This window comes from Choloepus didactylus, chromosome 19, assembly GCF_015220235.1.
Source record: "Choloepus didactylus isolate mChoDid1 chromosome 19, mChoDid1.pri, whole genome shotgun sequence".
NCBI classification, from domain to species: Eukaryota; Metazoa; Chordata; class Mammalia; order Pilosa; family Megalonychidae; genus Choloepus; species Choloepus didactylus.
In genome coordinates this window covers 24,611,627-24,633,693 of record NC_051325.1, presented here as the reverse complement: position 1 = coordinate 24,633,693, position 22,067 = coordinate 24,611,627, and the positions used below count along the sequence as shown (strand labels likewise).

The 22,067-nt window shown below is 39.2% G+C and overlaps 1 protein-coding gene across 3 annotated transcripts in view; it reads left to right on the top strand.

The window, feature by feature from the left end:
* Positions 1-3,526: 3,526 nt before the first annotated feature.
* Positions 3,527-22,067, top strand: part of ANKEF1 (ankyrin repeat and EF-hand domain containing 1) — a 35,907-nt gene continuing 17,366 nt past the window's right edge. The window contains exons 1-6 of one of the 3 annotated variants that reach the window (XM_037811991.1): positions 3,527-3,833; positions 17,178-17,377; positions 18,090-18,239; positions 19,275-19,398; positions 19,648-20,470; positions 21,789-22,015. In XM_037811991.1, coding sequence (XP_037667919.1) covers positions 18,111-18,239; positions 19,275-19,398; positions 19,648-20,470; positions 21,789-22,015 — 1,303 coding nt within the window. In that variant the 5' untranslated portion in view covers positions 3,527-3,833; positions 17,178-17,377; positions 18,090-18,110. Of the gene's footprint in view, positions 3,834-17,177; positions 17,392-18,089; positions 18,240-19,274; positions 19,399-19,647; positions 20,471-21,788; positions 22,016-22,067 lie in introns of those variants that run through there. The other 2 variants (XM_037811990.1, XM_037811992.1) reach the window with 2 other exon arrangements.

Below are 22,067 nucleotides of genomic sequence, written 5' to 3'. Positions count from 1 at the left end.
TGGATTCTTACATATAATCCAAGTAATAATTTGACTTTTGTGACCTTATAATCACTCATCAATGATAATAAATACATTTCAATTGTAAGTTCTTTGGGCAAAATTTACACCAGGCATTATTTTCATCTCACTGTCTCTAGAAGCATGCTTACTGCATTGTCTGGGTTTCTCTCCCTTTGTTTATCACCAAGTATTATTAGGGCAACTTTGGCTATAACTAAACGTATGTTCAGTGAAATGGGGTAACACTTGGCTTTACAGCTATTTAGTGTGCTTTGATGAAAATATGGGAGAACACAGAGCTCTCATTTTCAATGGACATGTAGGAAACAAGAGAAAAGGTCTTTACTCCATGCAAAATGGGTGACTGGAACAGATATTCACACTTAAATCTGGAGCCCATAAGCTTAACCTTTTGGGGAAAATGCTGACCAGAAAAAAATGTCTGGCCCACAAGAGAGATGACAAGGAAAGGTATATTTCTCATGCCTTAGTTTAATGTGAAGGGAAAAAGAAATTTCCGTAAGATTTGTAAGAATTTGTAAGTTCAGACCAACACTTACATGGCCAGGACAGGTTGAGGGTATGGGTTTATAGTACCCTGGTTCTGAAAAATCTCAAACACAGAAATTAGCTTAAAGCCTGGGTGGAGGAGTTCCTGGATACCTAATAAAAATACAAATCCTTTTTAGAAGAATACAGCCTCGGCTCAAATACCCTAGAAACAAAATCCCAATGAACACGAGCTTACCCAAATCAAAAAAGCTATGATGAAACAAACACGAACCAAAATCAGCAAAAAGAAGAATCAGATCTTCAAAGACTCCTATGGGTAGAATTATTGGATTCAGAACATTAAATAAACATGTAGATGCTTAAGGAAACACAAGAGGAAATCAAAACCATGAGCGAGTAATAAGAAACTATTAAAAATAACTTGGTAGATTTTGTTGAAAGAGCCAAATCAAACTTCTACAACTATGTTTGTGTGTGTGCATGCATGTGTGTAATGAAAATTTTAAGTTCAGTGAATGGATTAAACAGCAGATTAGATCTACCCAAGAGAGAACTGGTGAAATATAAGAGCTAAAAAATTACAGAATACAGCATTGAGAAACAAAGAGAAAACATTAAAGAGAGGTGGAGAACAGAACATATATAAGAGCAAATACATAAATAGAATATTGAGAAAAATATATAGCTTTATACCTAAATTCAGAAAAAAACTTAGTTTAAAGCATCACAAAACTAAGTTTTGTCCAAGAAGCACACTGCTGATGGAAGTCTGAATTGCTATATATACTTGGAAAACAAGTTATCATTATCTTGTAAAGTTGAGGTTATAAATAACCTATGTTCGAGAAGTTTTCTTCCTAAGCATATACCCTGGAGAACTCTTGAACTTATGTATCTAAACACATGTACAAACCTGGTTGTAGCAGCATTGCTTTTAATAACAAATACTGGAAACATTTTATGTTTCACTCAATAGAGGAATTGATTTAAAAGAAGTGGAGAATGGTCATAAAATGGCTCAGCATACGGTGGTTAAGATAAAGGAACTACAGCTAAACATATCAACAAGGATATCTCTCAAAAACAAGATATTCAAAGGTAAAAAAAAAATCATCAAAAGATACACCATTTGATATCATTTTTTATAAATTCCCAAAATATGCAATACCAAACAGCACAGTATTAGGGAAGCATATTCGTTTGCGTGTATCAAACAGTCTTTACACATTTTTTTTTTTTTTTTTTTTTTTTTTTTTTGCAGCTTAAGTAGTGATTTTAATCCATAGCAAATTGAATAGCTAGCAGATTTGAATTATTTGGTCTAAAAAGACCTCTTAATAATAAAACTAAGTTCTAAAAAAGTGTTAAGTCTAAGAATCAAAGTAAAATTCATGTTGGATTTTGAAGCACACAAACAGTCCCAAGAGTCCATTTATAACCTGATGCTGGAAACCTTGGGACCCAGAGCAGAGTCCCAGGTGGATCCTGAGAGGCTGGTGTCCTCTTGTCTAGAACCCAGAAGCTGTAAAGATTTTGTAGAGAGAAAGGTAGCTAATTCCCAGTAATTAAGACCCATAAAGAAGGTTCTCTCTTGTGCCAAAACGGTCTCAGTTTCGAAAAGTTTCCTCAAGAGTTATGTCTTTTCTTTAGCTGGAATATATAAGCTCACCAGGAAGAAAGGGTGGGGAAGTGTCTGGGTCCATGTCTGAAGAGGTGGCTGATGGTGGACGAAGTCCCTCCTCTTTACATATATTTTTAAACAGAAGTCTTTGGGTACAAGATAGGAAGGGTTGGAAACTGTTGCTTTTAATCGGAAGCTATCCCATGCTATTTTAAAATAGTGTGCATGTTTTGCAAATAAACAAAAATTTTCTCCTCAAAAGTGTGTGCATGCATATGTGTGTGTGCATGTGTGTGTACGCGAGGGCGCATTTGTATCCCCTTGTTAGGTCGTTCAGGAATCCACACAATGCAGCGAGGCATGGTTTAAGTAGAGAGTTTAACGTTTATTAGAGGAAGAAAGCAGAAGAAAGCACATGGGAGCCAGTGAAAAGAAAGAAAGGAAAAATGGCTCCAGCCCTCTTTCTGAGAACAGCATTTTTTAAAGGAAAAACCCATGTTCGGTGTTGGAGGGGGAAGGGTCCTGCTGAGTGTGTTCTGTGCCTCGACTGGGTGAGTTTTATCAATTTCTGAGCTGACTGGTTACTAGGGTTCTAACACACTACTCTTCTTTGATGTGCACTGTATTATCTATGTGGAGGAAGCAGGCCTTTTGGCTTGTTCGTGGTCGTTCATCTTATGGGCCTATCTGATCTTGCCTTGTCCGCCCCCTGCGGTCTAGGTGCCACTGTGACTGGGATTTCTAAAACAGCCTTCAACCCTTAGTTTATGGTGCACCTGCAATCTATGAAATAAGCAGCAGGGACCCTGGATCAGACATTTCTTCTATATGTTAGACTCTTTTTTCTCTGGTCTGACACCCCTGAAATGTAATTATCTACATGATATATTTGGTCCCATTGTGTATAAACAGTTTAAGAAAATTTCTGGGAAATTTAACTGAGAATCTGTTGTCTCTGACAAGTAGATTCGGTTTTCATTTTATTGGATTCTTTATTTTTTATTTTATCTGACCTTCTTACTTACCATTTTATTGTATATTTATTTTTTACCATATGAAGCTATTATTTTTCTAATGAAATCAATTTTATTTTTTTAATTTATTTTGAAATAATTTCAAATTTACTGGGCAATTGCAGAAACAATACAGAACCAATGCAGATATCTCCAAGATACCCCCTACTTTGACTTACCAACTTTTAACATTTGGCCACATTTGTTATATCATCTCCCCTCTCCCCTCTTCTATAATCACTTTTAAACGAAGACAGGAGGTGGCAGAAGCCGAAGGAAAAAGGGAGGAGTCCTGGAAGCCTTGGCCCTCCGCTTTCCGCCCCAGGGCCCCTCGCCTCCCCCGCCCTGGGGCGCTGAGCCCCGCTTCCGCATCCGGCCCGCGGACCTGGGCGGTTGCCGTGGCAGCGGCGCCTGGCGTGGCCGGAGCTCACAATCGGCGTCGCCTCGACAGCTGCGCACCCCGCCCCTTGCCCGCCTGGCCGCGCCATCGCGCTCCGCGGACCCGGGTCCCACGGACACACACATCCCTTCCCCTGCTGCCTCGCGCGCCGGCTTGCCTGCTCTGCCCCGGGCGCTCAACGGGAGAGAAGGCAGGGGGGCCGGGACTGCACCGGGCGCCCCCGCCGGCCGACGGGCATCGGCGCGCGGCCCTCCGCGGCCCGGGATCTCCCCACGACTGAGAGGTGAGCATGGTTCCCTGCTACCCTGGATCGCTCGCTCGCTCTCGCTCTCTCTCTCTCTCTCTCTCTCTCTCTCTCTCTCTCTCTCTCTCTCTCCTCCCCCCTCCTCTCTCTCTCTCTCTCTCTCTCTCTCCCTCTCTCTCTCTCTCTCTCTCTCCTCTCTCTTTCTCTCTCTCTCTCTCTCTCTCTCTCTGTCATTCTTTCGCTTACCCAGTAAATGGAAACCGCCGCTGAGGGGTAAACAGAAACCCACAAAAATTTTATTTATTCATAGCCAGCTCACACTGAGGGATTTTGCCAAGTATAAGGCTTCTCTCATTTCCTCTTCACACAGCCCCATGAGGTGGGTGCTATTGTTACCGATTTTCCTATAATTTCAGCGTATTCACAGACATTCCCAAACAGGTTAAGAAATCATGCTCTAGTCCACTGTCTTTTAAGACTGTCAATATAGTGGATAGAAGGGGATACCAAGGGGTCCCAGGCCATGCTAAGGGAGAGTACAGGTATGTGTACATGTGGTGACCTATCAAATACCCTACACGATTTCAGAGGATCCCTGGACTACACAGCAGATTTCTGTTCCTTTCTCTGAGGGGGCAAGGATAATGATCAGCTTTGAGGTACAGGGCCCACTCTCTCCCCAGGGGCTGTGGCTGGGAGGGATGCACCCCACAGTGCACTGGGCCTTGGCCTGCTGCTTTCTCCATGGTAGCCTGATTAGACAATGTCACACGATACTAATTCTTTATCAGCGTGGGTGATTCAGCGACCACACTGACAAGTTTCTGATTAGGAGGTCCCTGTCCACATGAATGAGATGAAATTGATTCAGTACAATCAATATGCTGTGTAGGAGCATCTTAATCCTGTTCCATATACCCACGATGACCCTGCACCTAATCAGAAACTGGCTGATAACAATAAGACAAAGCAATAAAAAGCAGTTAAAATAACATGACACAGAAGCCACAAGCCATGTGATGGCTGATGTCCCAGCAGCAAAGGAGGAAGCACAAAGTATAAAAAGCAGGCAGAAGAGTGGGAGAAAAACAAAAAGGATGAGACAACACCAGGAAATGGACATTGGTAATCTCCCTTTCATTTGACACCCTCTCCTCCTCACCCTCTCCCATTCTCAGGCCACCCTGCAGTTGCGGAAAAGACTAATTGACTCCTGAGTTATGCACATTACTGGCTTGTGGATTCTGACTTGGCATGTGCAAAGCTTAACTGTCTACACTCCCTGACCAAGCTGAATCCCACCCTGAATGCCCTGTCTCAAACACAGGTTATTCACTTGCTCAAGACAGAAACCTAGAGATTGTATTTGATTCCTTCTTCTCCCTTAATTCTTTTAACTTTGAACCATCATTCAGCAAACATTTATTGAGTGACTCCTGAGTCAGGTTCTGGGTGATGGAGAAGTAAAGATAATTATACAAAACTTCTGCTTCCATGAAGACTGTATTCTAGTGAGGGAGTGTCTTAGGATCCTCGGGCTCTTGTAACAAAGTACAGCAAGTTGGATGGCTGAAAACAACAAATTTATTGTCTTAACAGTTCTGGGGGCTAAAAGTCTGAAATCTCGGTGTGTCAGCAGGACTGTGCTCCATCTACAGCCTTTAGGGGAGAATCTGTCCTTGCATCTCTCAACTTTTGGGGTTTGCAGGCCATCCTTGGCATTGCTTGGTTTGCAGATGCATCTCTGCCTCCTTCTCCACATGGTCTTTTTTGTCCCCATCTTCCCATGACATTTTCCTCTGGGTTTGTGTCCAATTCTCCCCTTTTTATACGGGCACCAGTCATATCGGGTTAGGGCCCACCCTAATCCAGTTTGTCTTTATCTTAACTAATAACATCTTAAAGACTAATCCCAGACAAGGTCACATTCACCAGGCCAGGCATTAGGACTTGAACTTGTCATTTGAGGAGAGGGTGGGGGGTCGGGACACAATTCTACTCATTACAAGGAGACACAATGCACAATTTAAATCTCTCTCTCTCTAAAATGTTTTCAATAATACAAGTTCTTTGAAGAAAATAAAAAAAGATGAGGTGGCTTCAGTTTGGCTGGTGAGAAGCACCATTCCAGAGCATTTCAGGCAGAATCAATAGGAAGCACAAAGGCCCAGGGCAGGAATGAGGAATGAGCTTTTGTTCCATAACCAGGAAGAGCAGAATGGCTCTCGGTCACTAAGTGAAGGGCGAGTGAGTGAGATGAGGCCAGAGGGGTCGGACAAGGGTCCTCAAGAAATCATCCCGAGGGGTTTGGGTTTATTCTGATTACAATGGAAAGCTACTAAAGTGCTTCTAAAAGACAGTCTGGAAAGAACTTTCTGGGATAAGGGTTTTCTATCTTGATAGGGGTTTGGGTTATACAGATGTATGCATTTGTCAAAACCAGTGGACTGGGTTCTCGGGGGCAAGATGGCGGCATAGAGAGGAGTGGAAGCTAAGTAGTCCCCCTGGAACAACTACAAAAAACCAGAAACAACTAGTAAATAATCCAGAATAACTGCGGGGGGACAAACGAGACTGTCCACTCATCATACACCAACCTGAATTGGGAGGAATGCCTGAGAACACAGCATAAAATCTGTAAGTAAAACCTGCAGAACCAAGTCATGAGACCCCCTCCCCCATAGCCTGAGCTGCAAAGCCTCGTGGTGCCAGAGAGAAGCTCTCTCCCAGCAAGTGAATATAGTTTAGCTGAGCTCCAACTGGGGTTTTAAGTAGCGAGTATGAACTGCTCACTACAGGTACACATCCCCAAAAAACAGACAGAGGCTTTGGGTGACGACTGACCTTGGAGAGCTGGAGGGTCGCCTTGGACTGGGTCTGAAGGGGACTATCTGTTTCTTTTTCGGCTCAGTGGAGAAAGCCCCAGTCATATTCAGTTTCCAGGGCTGTGACTTGGGGAAGGGTGGAGACAGCACAGGCAGAGAGAGACCATTGAAATGCTAATGACCTACACCTGGGGAGTCTGTCTTCTCTAGGAGGAAAGAGGTGGGGCCCTTTCCATTCAGAACCAGACGCCAGAGCCTGGGGGAACACGGCCATACTTCCTCACACCAGTCAAGAATTATAGGCTAACAGGCATCACCTGCTGGGCAGAAAAGCACAGTGACCCGAGGCATCAAAGGGTGGAGCAATTTTCTAAGACACACCCGCAGAGAAACCAGATACTGAATATTTTTTGCCTCTGGGACCTGAGCTTGTTCTGATCTGGGAAAACCTGATTTGGATAACCAAGGAAACCATGCCTAGACAACAGAAAATTACAACCTACACTAAGAAAAACAAAGTTATGGCCCAGTCAAAGGAACAAACGTACACTTCAACTGAGTTACAGGAATTTAAACAATTAATGCTAAATCAAATCAAAAAGTTTAGAGAAGATATTGCAAAAGAGATAGAGGCTGTAAAGGAAACACTGGGCATATATACAGCATAAATCAAAAGTTCAAAAAAAAACTAGTAGAATCTATGGAAATGAAGGGCGCAACACAGGAGATGAAAGGCACAATGGAAGCATACAACAGCAGATCTCAAGAGGCAGAAGAAAACACTCAGGAACTGGAGAACAAAACACCTGAAAGCCTACACGCAAAGGAGCAGATGGAGAAAAGAATGAAAAAATATGAGCAACGTCTCCGGGAACTCAAGGATGAAACAAAGTACAATAATGTATGTATCATTGGTGTCCCAGAAGGAGAAGAGAAGGGAAAGGGGGCAGAAGCAATAATAGAGGAAATAATTAATGAAAATTTCCCATCTCTTATGAAAAACATAAAATTACAGATCCAAGAAGCGCAGCGTACTCCAAACAGAAGAGACATGAATAGGCCTACGCCAAGACACTTAATAATCAGATTATCAAATGTCAAAGACAAAGAGAGAATCCTGAAAGCAGCAAGAGAAAAGCAATCCATCACATACAAAGGAAGCTTTATAAGACTATGTGCGGATCTCTCAGCAGAAACCATGGAGGCAAGAAGGAAGTGGTGTGATATATTTAAGATACTGAAAGAGAAAAACCGCCAACCAAGAATCCTATATCCAGCAAAGCTGTCCTTCAAATATGAGGGAGAGCTCAAAATATTTTCTGACAAACAGACAATGAGAGACTTTGTGAACAAGACACCTGCCCTACAGGAAATGCTAAAGGGAGCACTACAGGGTGATAGAAGACAGGAGTGCGTGGTTTGGAACACAATTCTGGGAGATGGTAGCACAACAATGTAAGTACACTGAACAAAGGTAACTATGAATACGGTTGAGAGAGGAAGGTGGGGAGCATGTGAGACACCACAAGAAAGGAGGAAAGATAAAGACTGGGACTGTGTAACTTGGTGAAATCTAGAGTATTCAACAATTGTGATAAAATGTACAAATATGTTCTTTTACGAGGGAGAACAAGCAAATGTCAAGCTTGCAAGGTGTTAAAAATGGGGAGGCTTTGGGGGAGGGATGCAATCAGCATAAACTAGAGACTGTAACTAATAGAATCATTGTATTATGCATCCTTTAATGTAACAGAGGTGATATACCAAGGTAAATGCAGATAACGGGGGGGATAGGGAGGCATGTTAGACACTTGACATTGGTGGTGTTGTCTGACTCTTTACTTTGATTTAAGGTTATCTTTCCTTTTGCTGCTTCCTAGCTGTCATTTTTTTTTTCCTCTTTCTTTTGCCTCTCTACCTTCTTTGACTCTCCCTCCTGCCTTGTGGAAGAAATGTAGATGCCCTTATATAGATAGTGGTGAAGGTGGTGAACACATAAATTTATGACCATGCAGAGAACCATCGATTATTTACTTGGGATGGAATGTATGGTGAGTGAACAAAACCATATTAAAAAAAAAATGGGTTAATGACAAAACCTCAAGGGCAATATACTGAGTGAAACAAGCCAGACACATAAGGACGATTATTGCAGGGTCTCACTGATAGGAACTAATTATAATATGTAAACTCATAGACACGAAATATAAGGTACCAAGATATAGGACGAGACTTAAGAATGGGGAGTGGTTGCTTAGTATGAGCAGAATGTTCAATTAGGATGAACTTAAATGTTTGGAAATGAACAGGGGTGTCAGTAGCAAGATGTGAGAATAACTAACAGCGCCGAATGGTGTGTGAATGAGGTGGAAAGGGGAAGCTCAGAGTCATATATGTCACCAGAAGGAAAGTTGGAGGTCAAAAGATGGGAATGTATAAAACTGAATCCTGTGGTGGGCAGTGTCCATGATCAACTGTACAAATACTGGAAATCGCTTCCATGAACCAGAACAAATGTATGACAATACAATTAGAAGTTAATAATAGAGGGACATATAGGGAAGAACTATATACCTATTACAAACTATATACTACAGTTAGTAGTATTTCAACATTTTTTCATAAACAGTAACAAATGTACTATATCAATACTATGAGTCAACAATTGAGGGGGGTTGGTTAGGGATAGGGGAGGATTAAAGTTTCCCTTTTTTTCTTTTTTTGTCTTTCACTTTATTTCTTGTCTGGAGTAATGAAAATTTTCTAAAAATTGAACAAAAATTAAGTGTGATGGATGCACAGCTGTATGAGGGTACCCAGGGGCAAGTGATTGTACACTTTGGATCTTTGGATAATTGTATGGTATCTGAACAATCTCAATAAAAATGAAAAAAAAAAACCAGTGGACTGGTACCCTTAATATTTGTGCCTTATGTATTCAAAAGACCAATAAACAATGACTGAACTCCAGTTGATGATACAAATGCTAGAGTATGTCTGTAATTTATTTTGAAATAAATAAATTTATTTATTAATTTATTTATTAAATAAATTTTGAAATGTATCTACAATGAGGTGGGTCAGTGAATAGAGGAAAGGACAGATGGATAAATATGAGATAAAGCAAGTAAAGCATTAATGGTAAGATGTCAGTGGATGTGTGGGTGTCAACTTAGCCTTTGCTAAAAATATTTATATCAAAATTCTGGTAGGGGATAATTTTGTCTGATCTTATCAGATCTACATTTTTGAAAGATATTTCTGGCCACAGTCTAGAGAATGGATCATAGGTAGCCATTGCAGAAGCAGGAGGCAAATCAGAAGGCTGTGGCAATGATTTGGCCTAGGATAGTGGTGCTGGGGGTTGATGTCAGGATATGTTTCAAGGTAGAGCTAAGAGGATTTTCTGGAAGGGTGAGGGGATCTGTGAGGGAATGAAAGAATGAAAGGTGATGCCTAGTATTTTAATCTAAGTGGGTGGATGATATTGACATTAACCAAAATGGGAAAATGGGAGGACTGGAGATGGCCAGGTGATATCAAGAGTTCTGCTCTGACATTTAAAGTTCGAAATGCCTATTAGATGTCCAAATGAATACGAAGAGCAGACAGGTAGATGTATTTGGAGCTTTGGGGAGGATCCAGTCATACTGTGTAAATGTGCAAGTGGACAATCAGAAGCTGCAAATTGGGGTGAAGGTCACAAGATGGGATGAGATCCCGAGGGGCAAGTGTATATAGATAAAGAAGGTTCCCAGGCGCCTAGCCCTGGGCATCCCAACAATTAGGCTTCTGGCAGGAGAGGAGTTAGTAAAGGTGTCTGAGAAGGAGTGGCCAGTGAGGCAGGTAGTCCTTACCTGAATGTAGGAGAGGGAGCAAGCTTGGAGTGGGGAAAAGATGGTGCATACTTTTGTATTAATCTGGAAGCTTTACATTGCAAATGACAGCAATCCAGCTGTATAGTTTATGCTAAAATAAGAAGGAATGAAGTTCTGATCCATGCTACAACTTGGTTGAGCCTCAAAAACATTATGCGAAGTGAAAGAACTGAGACACAAAAGGCCACATATTATGTGATTCCATTTATATGAAATATCCAGAATTGGTAAATCCCTAAAGACAGAAAGCAGACTGGTGGTTGCCAGGGGCTGGAGGAGGGGTAAATGGGGAGTTACTGCCTACCAAGTATAGAGTTTCTATTTGGGGTGATAAAAATATTTCAGAATCAGATAGAGGTGGTGGTTGCACAACATTTATGAAAATACTAAATGCCACTGAATTGTAGATTTTAGAATGGTTAATTTTACATTTTGTGAATTTTACCCCAATTAGAAAAAGGAATCTGCATGTCATTTTACTGTAAGGGTCCAGGACATTAGGAACAGCTTCTGGATGGAGTAGTTAATAAAGTCTATTGGGGGAAACCCTCCAAGGTTCCTTGATACTTCGATGACATTCCCAGAAGAGTGACTCTGAGTCACCCAAGATAAAAGGTCCAGGGAGAGTTTATTCTCCCACGCAATCTTGAACATAAAGTGGTAGGCAACTTCTGGCATAGTGTCCAGGGGTCAACTGATGTCATTAGTCTCAGTCTTCTTCCATGTCTCAAACATGCTCTCTACAACCCCAGCCCTACACCCTACCACTTAACAACTTCTGTAGAAAGCATGGTCTTTCTATAGAGTTCTGGCCAAAGGGTCTTGTAGGATGATTTGCTTTTGTCTTTTATGAGCATATGCTTGAGCCATTCACTGTACCAGAGGAGATGGTCCTCCACTCTGATGAGCCAAGCTCAGGTCACATGCACATCACAGTGGCAGGGGACAGAAGGGGCAGCCACATCCAAACTACCTGGAATGAGATCCCCATATGATAATGGGGTTCTTTTCCCAGAAAAAAAAAATGAAGGAAAGAAAGCCAACTGGGCAGACAGAACCGTCCCTGGCATGCCTTACTACTCCATCCAAAAGATTTTTTTCATAAACAATAAGAGAGAAGATTACATATCAGAATGTCCATCACAATTGAACAGTGGGGTTGTTTATGAAAACATATGGTTGTCTTTCAACCATTTACCTACCTCATTCCCACTTAAGAAGACACAAGAATTACCCATCACATCTTTGGACTCTCACAAGTCCAAGGCCAGTAGGTTCATCTTTATAATGAGCACCTCAAAATTACACACATTCGTGACAACATTCTTAACCACTAAAACTCATAAGTTCTCTACATTGTGGGGAATGCACTGCTATGGGGCCATATAAGTAGGAGATCAAATCTTTAACTTGGCAAATTAGTTAGCCTCACCATCTTCATGGGTAAAATGGGAAGGCTATGGCAAAGAGGGAAGATTAAATGAGATACCGAGAAAGCTACCTAGCAGGGCTAGTATTAATTTTAAAAGAAGATACCTGCTTTTAAATATTGAAATTTTTATCACAGTTGAATATTTTCTGTAACTGTATTTAATTCCTACATTCATGAAATCAGTTGCAAAAAGTTATGGTAATAATATTTCACAAGAAATAGCCTCTCAGAAAGGCCTTAAAATAGTATTGCCATTTAATTAAAACCAAAATGATAAAATTAACTTGAGTTTTATGTTTTGTTGTTTTGCTGTTGTAGTTTTTGTTCTGGTCCAGCAAGTATTTTCAAGTTAGTCGAGTATGGCTTTAGCAGATAAGAGACTTGAGAACTTGCAAGTCTACAAAGTTCTTCAGTGTGTTCGGAACAAAGACAAGAAGCAGATTGAGAAGCTGACCAGGCTTGGATACCCTGAACTAATCAATTTCACCGAACCCATCAATGGCCACAGCGCTCTCCACTTAGCCTCGGTTTTCAATGACATTGATATGGTCAGCTTTCTCCTTGACCTTGGTGCTCACCCAGATGTGCAAGATCGAATGGGCTGTACTCCTACAATGAGGGCCGCAGAGCTGGGTCACGAGTTGTCAATGGAAAAATTAGCCAAGGCAAAGGCTGATATGACTGTAGTTGATAATGAAGGAAAAGGTAACAATCCCAACAGTCTGTCCAGCAGATGCAATTCACCTTATAGCCAGAGTCCGCATAACGGGCATCTTTGCTCTCCTACTTCAGAAGTAAATTGTGTATGGTTTTACCTGAAATGCTAGATTCTCACTCCTGTACCTAAGGATACTCTCTACACATAATTTGAATATGGTATAGAGAAATCAATTTTGAGAGTGCTCATCCAAAAAGAAAATCAGTACTAAATTAGTCTATGTTTTGGCGGTTTATTTTAAATGTGGAGAGTTTTCAGCATCACATACAGTGATATTACCATAATCATAATCATCCATTATGAAATATAAATTCTTATTTAGGAGAAAATATGAGGAAGAACATGGCATTATCTCCTTTTTTATTCTTTTTTATATTTTAGAATGCTCAGGTTTTATTAGACTTAGGACTTAAAAGGATGTTGTTCACTCTAAAAAGCAGCCTGATGTAGAAAGAGTTGCACTTGGGAACTTGAGAGGGCCAGGGTGGTTTCTGACATAAATTCTTAACATTCTAGGGTCACTTCTTAATGTATTTGGAACTATCCTTCTTGTTGCCTTCAAACATGTCATTTCAGTGATTATCCAGGCAATGCAGCCCCATGCCCACATCTCCTTCCCCTCCCTAATCCCATCTCAAGAGCATAGCCTGAGCTGCTTGTTCAGATAACTTGAGGAACCTGCAAGCTGTAACCCAGCCTCATGGAAAACACTAAGAGTATCACCATCAAGCTTAATATACATTGGTAGAATTAATTAATTTCCTCCAGAATTTGATACAAGTGTAAAACTAATAACAGCCCCACATTGGAGAACTGAATCCCATTTTATAATGTTAATATTTGTTGATAGGAACAAAACCTGCTCTTGTAACTCTATAGACATGATGTTTGATAAATGACTTTCTTAAAATAGGAGAGCAATGAGAAGGATCAATTATTTAATAGCACCACATAAACTTCAGATACATTCAAGGGTCAAACATGTTTTAAAAGTGTTAAAATATGAAAAAAACAAACAACAACAACCAAAAAACCCAGAAGTCTCTCAGAGCTCTATCGAATACCATTTCCCAAAGTGTGTTCCATGGACCACTGAATCACTGGGACATTGAGAGTGCTACATGCAGAAATTTTTCCACTGTTGTATCTGTGTGGGAAACATTGGATCAAAGAACTTTAACATGTTTCTTTTCACCGAAATTTGTCAGACAGACCATAGACAGTGACATTTTCCATACTTATTTGATACAGCTTTTCCATTAAAAAAATTTTTTTAGAAACACTCCCCCCTTGTTTTTACCTTATGACAACTGTATTCCTGGAGTTTTGTGAAATAACTGGGAAAATAACAATGGAGAAAAGTTTCCCCTCTAGACTTTGAAACAGAGATGGAAATCACAAAGAAAACAGATTGAGAATATTTATACTATAAAAATCTAAAACTGTAAAATTGAAATTTAAAAGTTAAGGTAAAATTGGAAACAAAGTCAAGTAAATATTTGTATGAATGTCACAGTAATATCTATGCTCACTTAAATTAATATTAAACATACCAAGATTCTGGAAGATGAGTGGAAGAGAAAACAGACAAGTTGCATAGGAAGAATTAAAAATAGAAAACAAAACTTGAAACAAATACAAAATCTTATTTCAGACATTGAACGTTGTCAGTGCTGTCCCATATAGCCTTTACATAGCCCATGGTATGCCCCTAACAGTGCCTGGTTTCTCCCCCACATCCCTCAGTTTGATTATCCCTTGCCGAACTGCTTTGTTTATTCCACAGTAGTCTCTCTGCCACTTATATCTTATTCTCTGATGACCGATATTTGGCTCACTGCGCATGGTTTCCAAAAGAAACCGAAACATATTAATGGTTACAATACTTTCTGGGCATAGCTGTGCCTTCTCTTGGAGCAATTTTGCAGAATATTGAGAAGGTAAAACTCTAAGCCAATAAACTGCTACCTGTAAATCATTCTAGAGAATTGATTACAGTGTCTGGAATTAGTCTCCTGATGGGTTAAACTAGAGTAGTTCCTTATAGCACCAATTCCATTGTTTCTCCCATTTCTAGGAATGCATACCCAGTCCTAAATATAGTAGGCCAGTTCTACTATTATATAATACACTTTTTTCTCTGTTTTTCCTTCAGTTTTGGAATGTTGATTCATTTTCTTTGTGACTTAAAGAGCCAGCCCAAATAGACTTCTAACTGTGGGTTGTGTACACCATCATTATAAAGTCCCTAGCTTCATGAAGTGCCTGAAAACCTTTTGTAATAAATTCACCTTTTCTGGTATTTTCTAGGTTCCTGTTATTGTTGTTTTGCTTTTTTGGTCTGTTCTTGCCTGCTATGCCTTGCTCTGTCGTTGATATTTCTCTTTTCAGCCATGTCCTTGACTGCCTTTCTACTCTTAACTGTTTTGAGTTATCCTATTTTAGTTTTCTTTGTTTATATTTAGGTTTTGATTTTTATATAAAATGAGTTCTTTTTTATTTTAAAGATAAAGTTAATCCAATTTTTATTTATTTAGATGCCCCATAGGATTGGCTTTAAAACTGTCATTTATTTTATATTATGTCTGTAAAATATATATTCCTAAATGGTCCATATGTTCTTTGTTTTATTTTTATGTGTGTGTCTTTTCCTTCTAGTAGTATTTTCTGAAATTAATGGTCTGTTTTTGGTTCTTTTAATGATTAACTTGATGGCTTTACACATACTTAAACCTCTTTTTATTGAGTTATCACCATAAAAAGTAGTCATTGACTCTTAACTATGAAAGGAGATTACAGTAAGCCTTCCTCTCACCAACCTTCCCTCCCATCCACTTTTGGTCGATTATAATCATCGCAGTTCTTTCAATGAGTCCCTTTATATCTTTAAATAATAAACATCTGTCATTGTATTTACATTAATATCTCTTTATCTCTAGTAGTAAAATATGAAAAAAAGCAAATGTTTACATGTCTCCCAATTTTTGTTAAGCTACATTTTGCTATATTATTAGTTATGATATTCTTTTCCATATCCGTAATTCCTAAGGTTGTGTAGCCTTGATTCTATGGTTGAAAAGATTCAGTGTTTATCACTGATCTTTGAGTCACATATTCTTTAGTGGTCTCTCAGACTTTTGTCATAAAGTGATTTAGCTCACTCCTTTAGGCTTGTATTCCCTGATTTCTTGCATCCTTAAAGTCATTGGGTATAAAGTTTCAGGTTGTTTCCTTTCCCAAAGGACACTGGAGGGCCTCCTCAGTTATCTTCTAGCATTGAATATTGCTGTGGCAAGTCTTGAAGCCAGCTTAATGTTTTCCCCCTTTATAGAAGACTTGAAGTTTTACCTGGATGCTCACAGGTCACTTTCTTAGTTTTTTTCAAGTTTGTTCTCCATGTCTCTGACCAGTCACTTTCTTAGTTTTTTTAAGTTTGTTCCCCTTGTCTCTGACCATGATTTTGGCAGTCTGTTCTCCTTTTTCCTGCTTCTAATTTGATTTTCATTTCTTTAGTGTCCCCCCCCAAGCACCCACCCACCATTTCTTTCTTAAGTTCTGCTGGCTCAATTTCATCGTCTATTTATCGTCAGTTGTCTTCTCAGTCCTTCTTTTAGGCCTGGTCTATCTTTTACACTTTCGTTTCAGAAAAAAAGTTTTAATATTTGAAAGTTTTAAATTAATATTTAATTTCTTTGATACCATGGAAACAGGACACTCAGTGACTTCCACATGGCACAATTTTTCTAGTATGCACTCTGAGCCTGGCTTTCATGATCAGATTCCATTCCTTTCCTTTCTCAGAGTATCTCTTTCCTAGGCCACATCTGGCTGCTTGATGGTCATTTTCTCTCTTTGAATGAGGTCTCTTTTGTGGTAAGCCAGTTGTATAGGCAGTTTGAAGTTGTGATGTTTACCAGGGCTTTCTTACCAACATTCTGTTGTGGGAGTGTAACAGGATCCTTAATCAGTTGTATATTTTTTAACTACCTCATGGAAAGAGCCTGTGCATCATAGGCTCTGGGTATGGGGATTTACCATTTTCTTTCCTTCACTGTAACAAAATTATCTGCCAGAATGACAGAGCTACTTACCGTCTGACAGCCTGCTTCTTACTGACGTGGCTGGCCTGCACATTTCACCATTCAACACCGTCTCTCTTACCACTGTGCCATTTTAGAAGGGGCCAAGGACCTCTAAGTATCTCTGGCACACAAGGCCATTCAAGAATGGACATTAGGTATGCACTGCCAGATGCCAAAATCCCACAGTCAGCAGTGCATCACACATCAGCACTCGGATTCTCCCCTAGGCCAGGTCCTATCACATTTAGTTGTGGCTGTTTTCTAACTCGGTCACGGGTCGAGTTTCTTGTTTGCTTCTGTCTTGTTTCATAATTTCAGATGTGCCTTTGCTCTGCCATCTTCAACTAGCTAGTTAATTATGGATTTTTAAATTATCCTCTTTTTTCTACTTATCAGATATATATAGACTACTAATTCAGTCCTCTTTGGGGATTCTATCTTTCTGCAGGTGTTTTGTTTTACTGCATTTTGCCTACTAAGCGGCACTATCGCTGTGCTCTGATTGCCCTCGAACATGGTGCAGATGTCAATAATTCTACCTATGAAGGAAAACCAATATTTCTTAAAGCTTGTGAAGAAGCACATGATATTAAAGATGTGTGCCTGACATTTTTGGAAAAAGGAGCCAATCCAAATGCTATCAACACAGTATGACTATTCCTGTGATTATAAATATTCCTTTTTTTTATTATTATATAATTTTGCATTTTAAAATTGCCCTGATAGCTTATAGGATATTCCTTTCTATTTAAAATGCTATAAGATGGTATACTTCCATTATCTTTCTATTGCCATTATTATATAGTCTCTTTCCTAATTCTGCTTGGAAAATTAGTATTTATTATGCATAATGTTAAAATATTAGAGGAAACAGTAGAAAGGATATCACTGATGCCTAGTAAAAGTTTATCTTCTTAGAAAATATGCAGTTGTGCCATTTCCCTTATCCATTTTGCTTCCACTCCTCATTTGGCTAATTATTTTGAGTTTTCGTATCTTGTAATGACATTCCCAGCCACTAAAAATAGATTCCCTTCTAATTTAGAAAACACCTATAACCTGATTTTAGCATATTTTCCCACTTTCCTCCCTTTCTAATCTGATTTCTTTGCATGATTCTTTTTCACAAGACTTTGACCCTGGTTTAAGAATTCTATGTTTCGGGCATTGGCCCACTGTACTTGCTTACTTCTTCCTAATTATTACATAAAACCAATAAAAATGTAGAGAGCCAAACGTGTCGGTATGAATCAAAGGCCAGATGGATTTAGACCATATTTATGCCGAATTTTCAATTTGGCAGCCCCAGTGTTACTTAGTGTGACAGGTATAAACAGCACTTGATGTATTTAATCTCCAGTCCACAGGTCGCACTGCTCTAATGGAAGCATCGAGAGAAGGGGTGTTGGAACTAGTTCGAGGGATACTGGAAAGAGGAGGTGAAGTGAATGCATTTGACAATGACAGACATCACGCTGCCCATTTTGCTGCCAAAGGAGGCTATTTTGATGTAATAATATGCTTTTTGAATTTAAATGTATTGCCAAGATGTTCTCTTTCAATTTTTTCTGTATCACATAGGTTACACTAAGGCAGAATTTTTTCTGAGTTACCTATTTTGTTTTCATCTTGATTTCTCCCAAATAATTAAAAAAGTTTATGTTTTACCAAATATTATTTTTTAAAAAACACATTCCAGTTCTTCATTAAGTTTGATCTGTTTACTAATTTATTCATTTACTAAGATTTTTCTGTATGTATGACCATTTAAAAATTTCTGCCATTTGAGACTACTCTATTTTATGACTCCATAACATATTTGTAATTTTTGAAATGTGATATGATCCAATTGTGAGAACAGTGCTATCATACTCTTATGATACTCCTGGATATTTATATGCATCTATTGAGTCACTTGAATTTTAAACTCTAAGTATTCTGAGTATCTGGACATATCAGGAAAGGATATCTCATAGATGCAGTGACATTGCAAATACAAAATAGGAACCAATGCTCTCCTGTTTTTTAACATTCTGAATTTCATCTACAATTCCTTTACTCAATTTTTTGAGTGAAATAAATAAAATGAAAATTTTTATTTTAACAGTTATTATTTTTGTCATTTATTTTTGTGCTAAAATTATACATAATTTGGAATTTGCCATATTCTGATGCTTTCCTAAATTCCCTAGATTTACCAAAATGATAGCGCATGGCTAAGTGCTGTGGGGTCTACTCTTTTTCTATAACCTAGATCAACAGTGTTTAGTAGAATTTTTGGTGATGATGGCAGTATTCTATATCTGTGTTAGCCAGTTCGGTAGCCAGTAACCACCTATGGCTTTTGAGCCCTTTAAATGTTGCTAGTGAAACTAAGGAACTGAACTTTTAATTTTTTGCTATAAAATAAAATTTTACATTGCCATTTGAAATAGCCACATGGGGCTTACAGCTAATATATTGGCTAGCGTGGGTCTAGGTGCCAGTCTTCATTCAGGAAATGTACACTCCTATTCCTCTACAATATTGGCTATTTACTTTGCAGATATTGAAGCTTCTTTTTGCCTACAACGGAGACATGGGGCTGATTGCAATGAATGGGAACACACCACTCCATTACGCTGCCATGGGTGGTTTTGCAGATTGCTGTAAATATTTAGCTCAGCGAGGTAAAATTGTCTGGGAATTTTAGCAACATATCTATCTCAGAATTCATCAAAGTGAAGCTCACCAAAAAAAAAAAAAATAGCTTAATTTTGTAATTATAATAGCTAAACAGGCACGTCTGTATGTAAGTATACTTTGGGGGACAAATTTTTGACTAGTGACTCTTCAAAACTATTGAGTTGGATGAGTGTCATTTGTAGAGGCACATAGATGCCTCACCACCGTGCCTAATGATGATGTTTCATTTTTAGGATGTGACCTGAAATGGAAAAACTTAGACCATAAAACCCCCAGGGCTGTGGCCAAGGATGGCAGCTTCAAGGCAGCAAGCAAAGAAATCCGGCGGGCAGAACGCATCGCTAATAGACTGGCCAAGCCAGGAGTCAAAAATCCCAATCCACTCTGGGCTTTGAGACTCCACGATTGGTCAATAGAACGGGAGACTTTCCTTCGGGAAGCCTTTGCATTTGCGGACAGGGATGATGGAACGGTCAGCAAGGAGAACTTTGTGTTGACACTCGAGGACAGGCAGGATTTTGCCAACTTGGAGCAACTGATGGCCATAGCTCAACTTCATGAAAAGTCCCGGGGAGGAGGTGTCAACATTAACGAGTTCTTCAAAGGAACCAGATACTTAAGCAAGTCTTACGTTTTGGGGTCCTTTGGGCCTAAGAGAAAGAAAAAAGGGATAGGCAAAAAGGGAAAGAAAGGCAAGCTTGTTTTACCTCTCCCAATCTGCTTTATCCCAGACGAGGCATTTCCATGCCGGCAAGATGGAGGGCCACGGTATTACATGATTGAAACCTACAAGAACTTAACTGATTGCAGTCGGTTTAATCGAGACCATCCACCAGAACATCCCATTCAGGATGATTCTGCCTGGTACATTGATGAACCGGGGAAGGTGTTTTCTAATATCAATTTCGTCACCAAGGCAGGAGACCAGGCATCTCTGAAAAAAGCATTCGAATCTGGAATCCCTGTAGATATGAAGGATAATTATTACAAAACGCCACTGATGACTGCCTGTGCCAGTGGAAATATAGACATGGTGAAATTTCTTCTTGAAAAAGGGTATGTTTTTTGGTTGAGTGAGGCTTACGATTTTATGAGTTCACAATTCAAGGAAGTGAAAGGATGCCTGAGAAATAAACAGTCAGTTTGGGGTTTAAGTAGCACAGGAAAGCACTGCATCACTTAAGTCTAGATTATGGATAGATCTCATATGGGGAACCAGGCTAATGGGCTATGGAATTCAGTATACACAAAGATGACGATGTTTGCCAATAGCAGCTATGCTCATAGTGAAGGCCAGCAAGTTTTCACTGTGGGGAGTAGAAGGAGCCTTCTGATTGGGTATCACCGGCCAACTTGGGCAACCCAATTTGGTCTCTACATGTGGACTCACTTTTCAATCTGGCTTTTTTTGTGTGTGTACGAGCCCCGCTCATGTGGTAAGGGAAGGGGTGCCAATAAATTCAAACAAGTTAGGAAGGTGGTCATGATGACTAAAGACACATTTTGATCCCTTAAAACACACTACCCCCTAAGGGATCAGGCTTTTCCTTGGTTCATTTGTAAATATTTTTAAAGGATCAAAGCATGGCATTTTTATTTAACTTTTTGAATGAAAACAATTGCTCAAGTTTAATTCCTTCTTTTACCATAGCTGTATAACCTGGGGTAAGCTTCTTAACTTTTTTGTGCCTCAGTTTCCTTATTTATATAATGGGGTTCTAATGGAACGCACTCACAGAGTTTGTTGAGGATTAAATGTTAAAAGATGCGTAGCACTTACTAGCACAGTAATAACAAACTTTATTAAAGGTATTATTATTATTACTATAAACTTTAATGCTGAAGAAAGATTCATATTTATATATTCTCAAGAGAAGAATAAAGCAGTTAATAAGAATTTGAAATTTTGGACAGTGAATTTCTAAAAAGGACTATGATTCTAAGTAATACATAATAATATTTAGAATTTTATTATTGAAGGTGCATTTTAAAATTCATAACATGCAAAGAAAGTAGACACGAAATTGAGTAATACAGCTTTTAAATTTCCTGTCAGCTTTTATCTTCATTGGATCCAGTTCCATAATTTTCCTTTATTTTACCCTTTGCAAAAATTGTAACCACCAGGATCTAAGTGTCCTTTGAAACTAACCAAAATGTATAGATCCACAAAGAAATTTAAAATTGTCAAATAATGCAGGAGCAAAAAGATGTCAAGAAAAATTATGGCACAGAGTTTATTTTTTACTCAGAGCTTCCCTGGTTTAAAGTTTCACAGCTTGATAAAACTATATGAAATCTGACTTTGCAATGTTAGCCTTCAGTACTTGAAACAACCCATATTTTTAGTTTGTGCATCTATGTTATTTTATAGGGCTAACATCAACGCAACAGACAATTTCCTATGGACTCCACTTCATTTTGCATGCCATGCAGGCCAACAAGATATTGTTGAGCTTCTTGTTAATTCCGGAGCTGTAGTAGATGCACTTTCAATCAACAACTCAACTCCTTTAAGTAGAGCCATTGAGAGTTGTAGACTGGATACTGTAAAATACCTACTTGATATTGGTGCTAAATTCCAGCTGGAGAACAGAAAAGGTATGTATTTATATTATTGATGGTTAGTTAATGTTAGAACAGGAGAATTTAT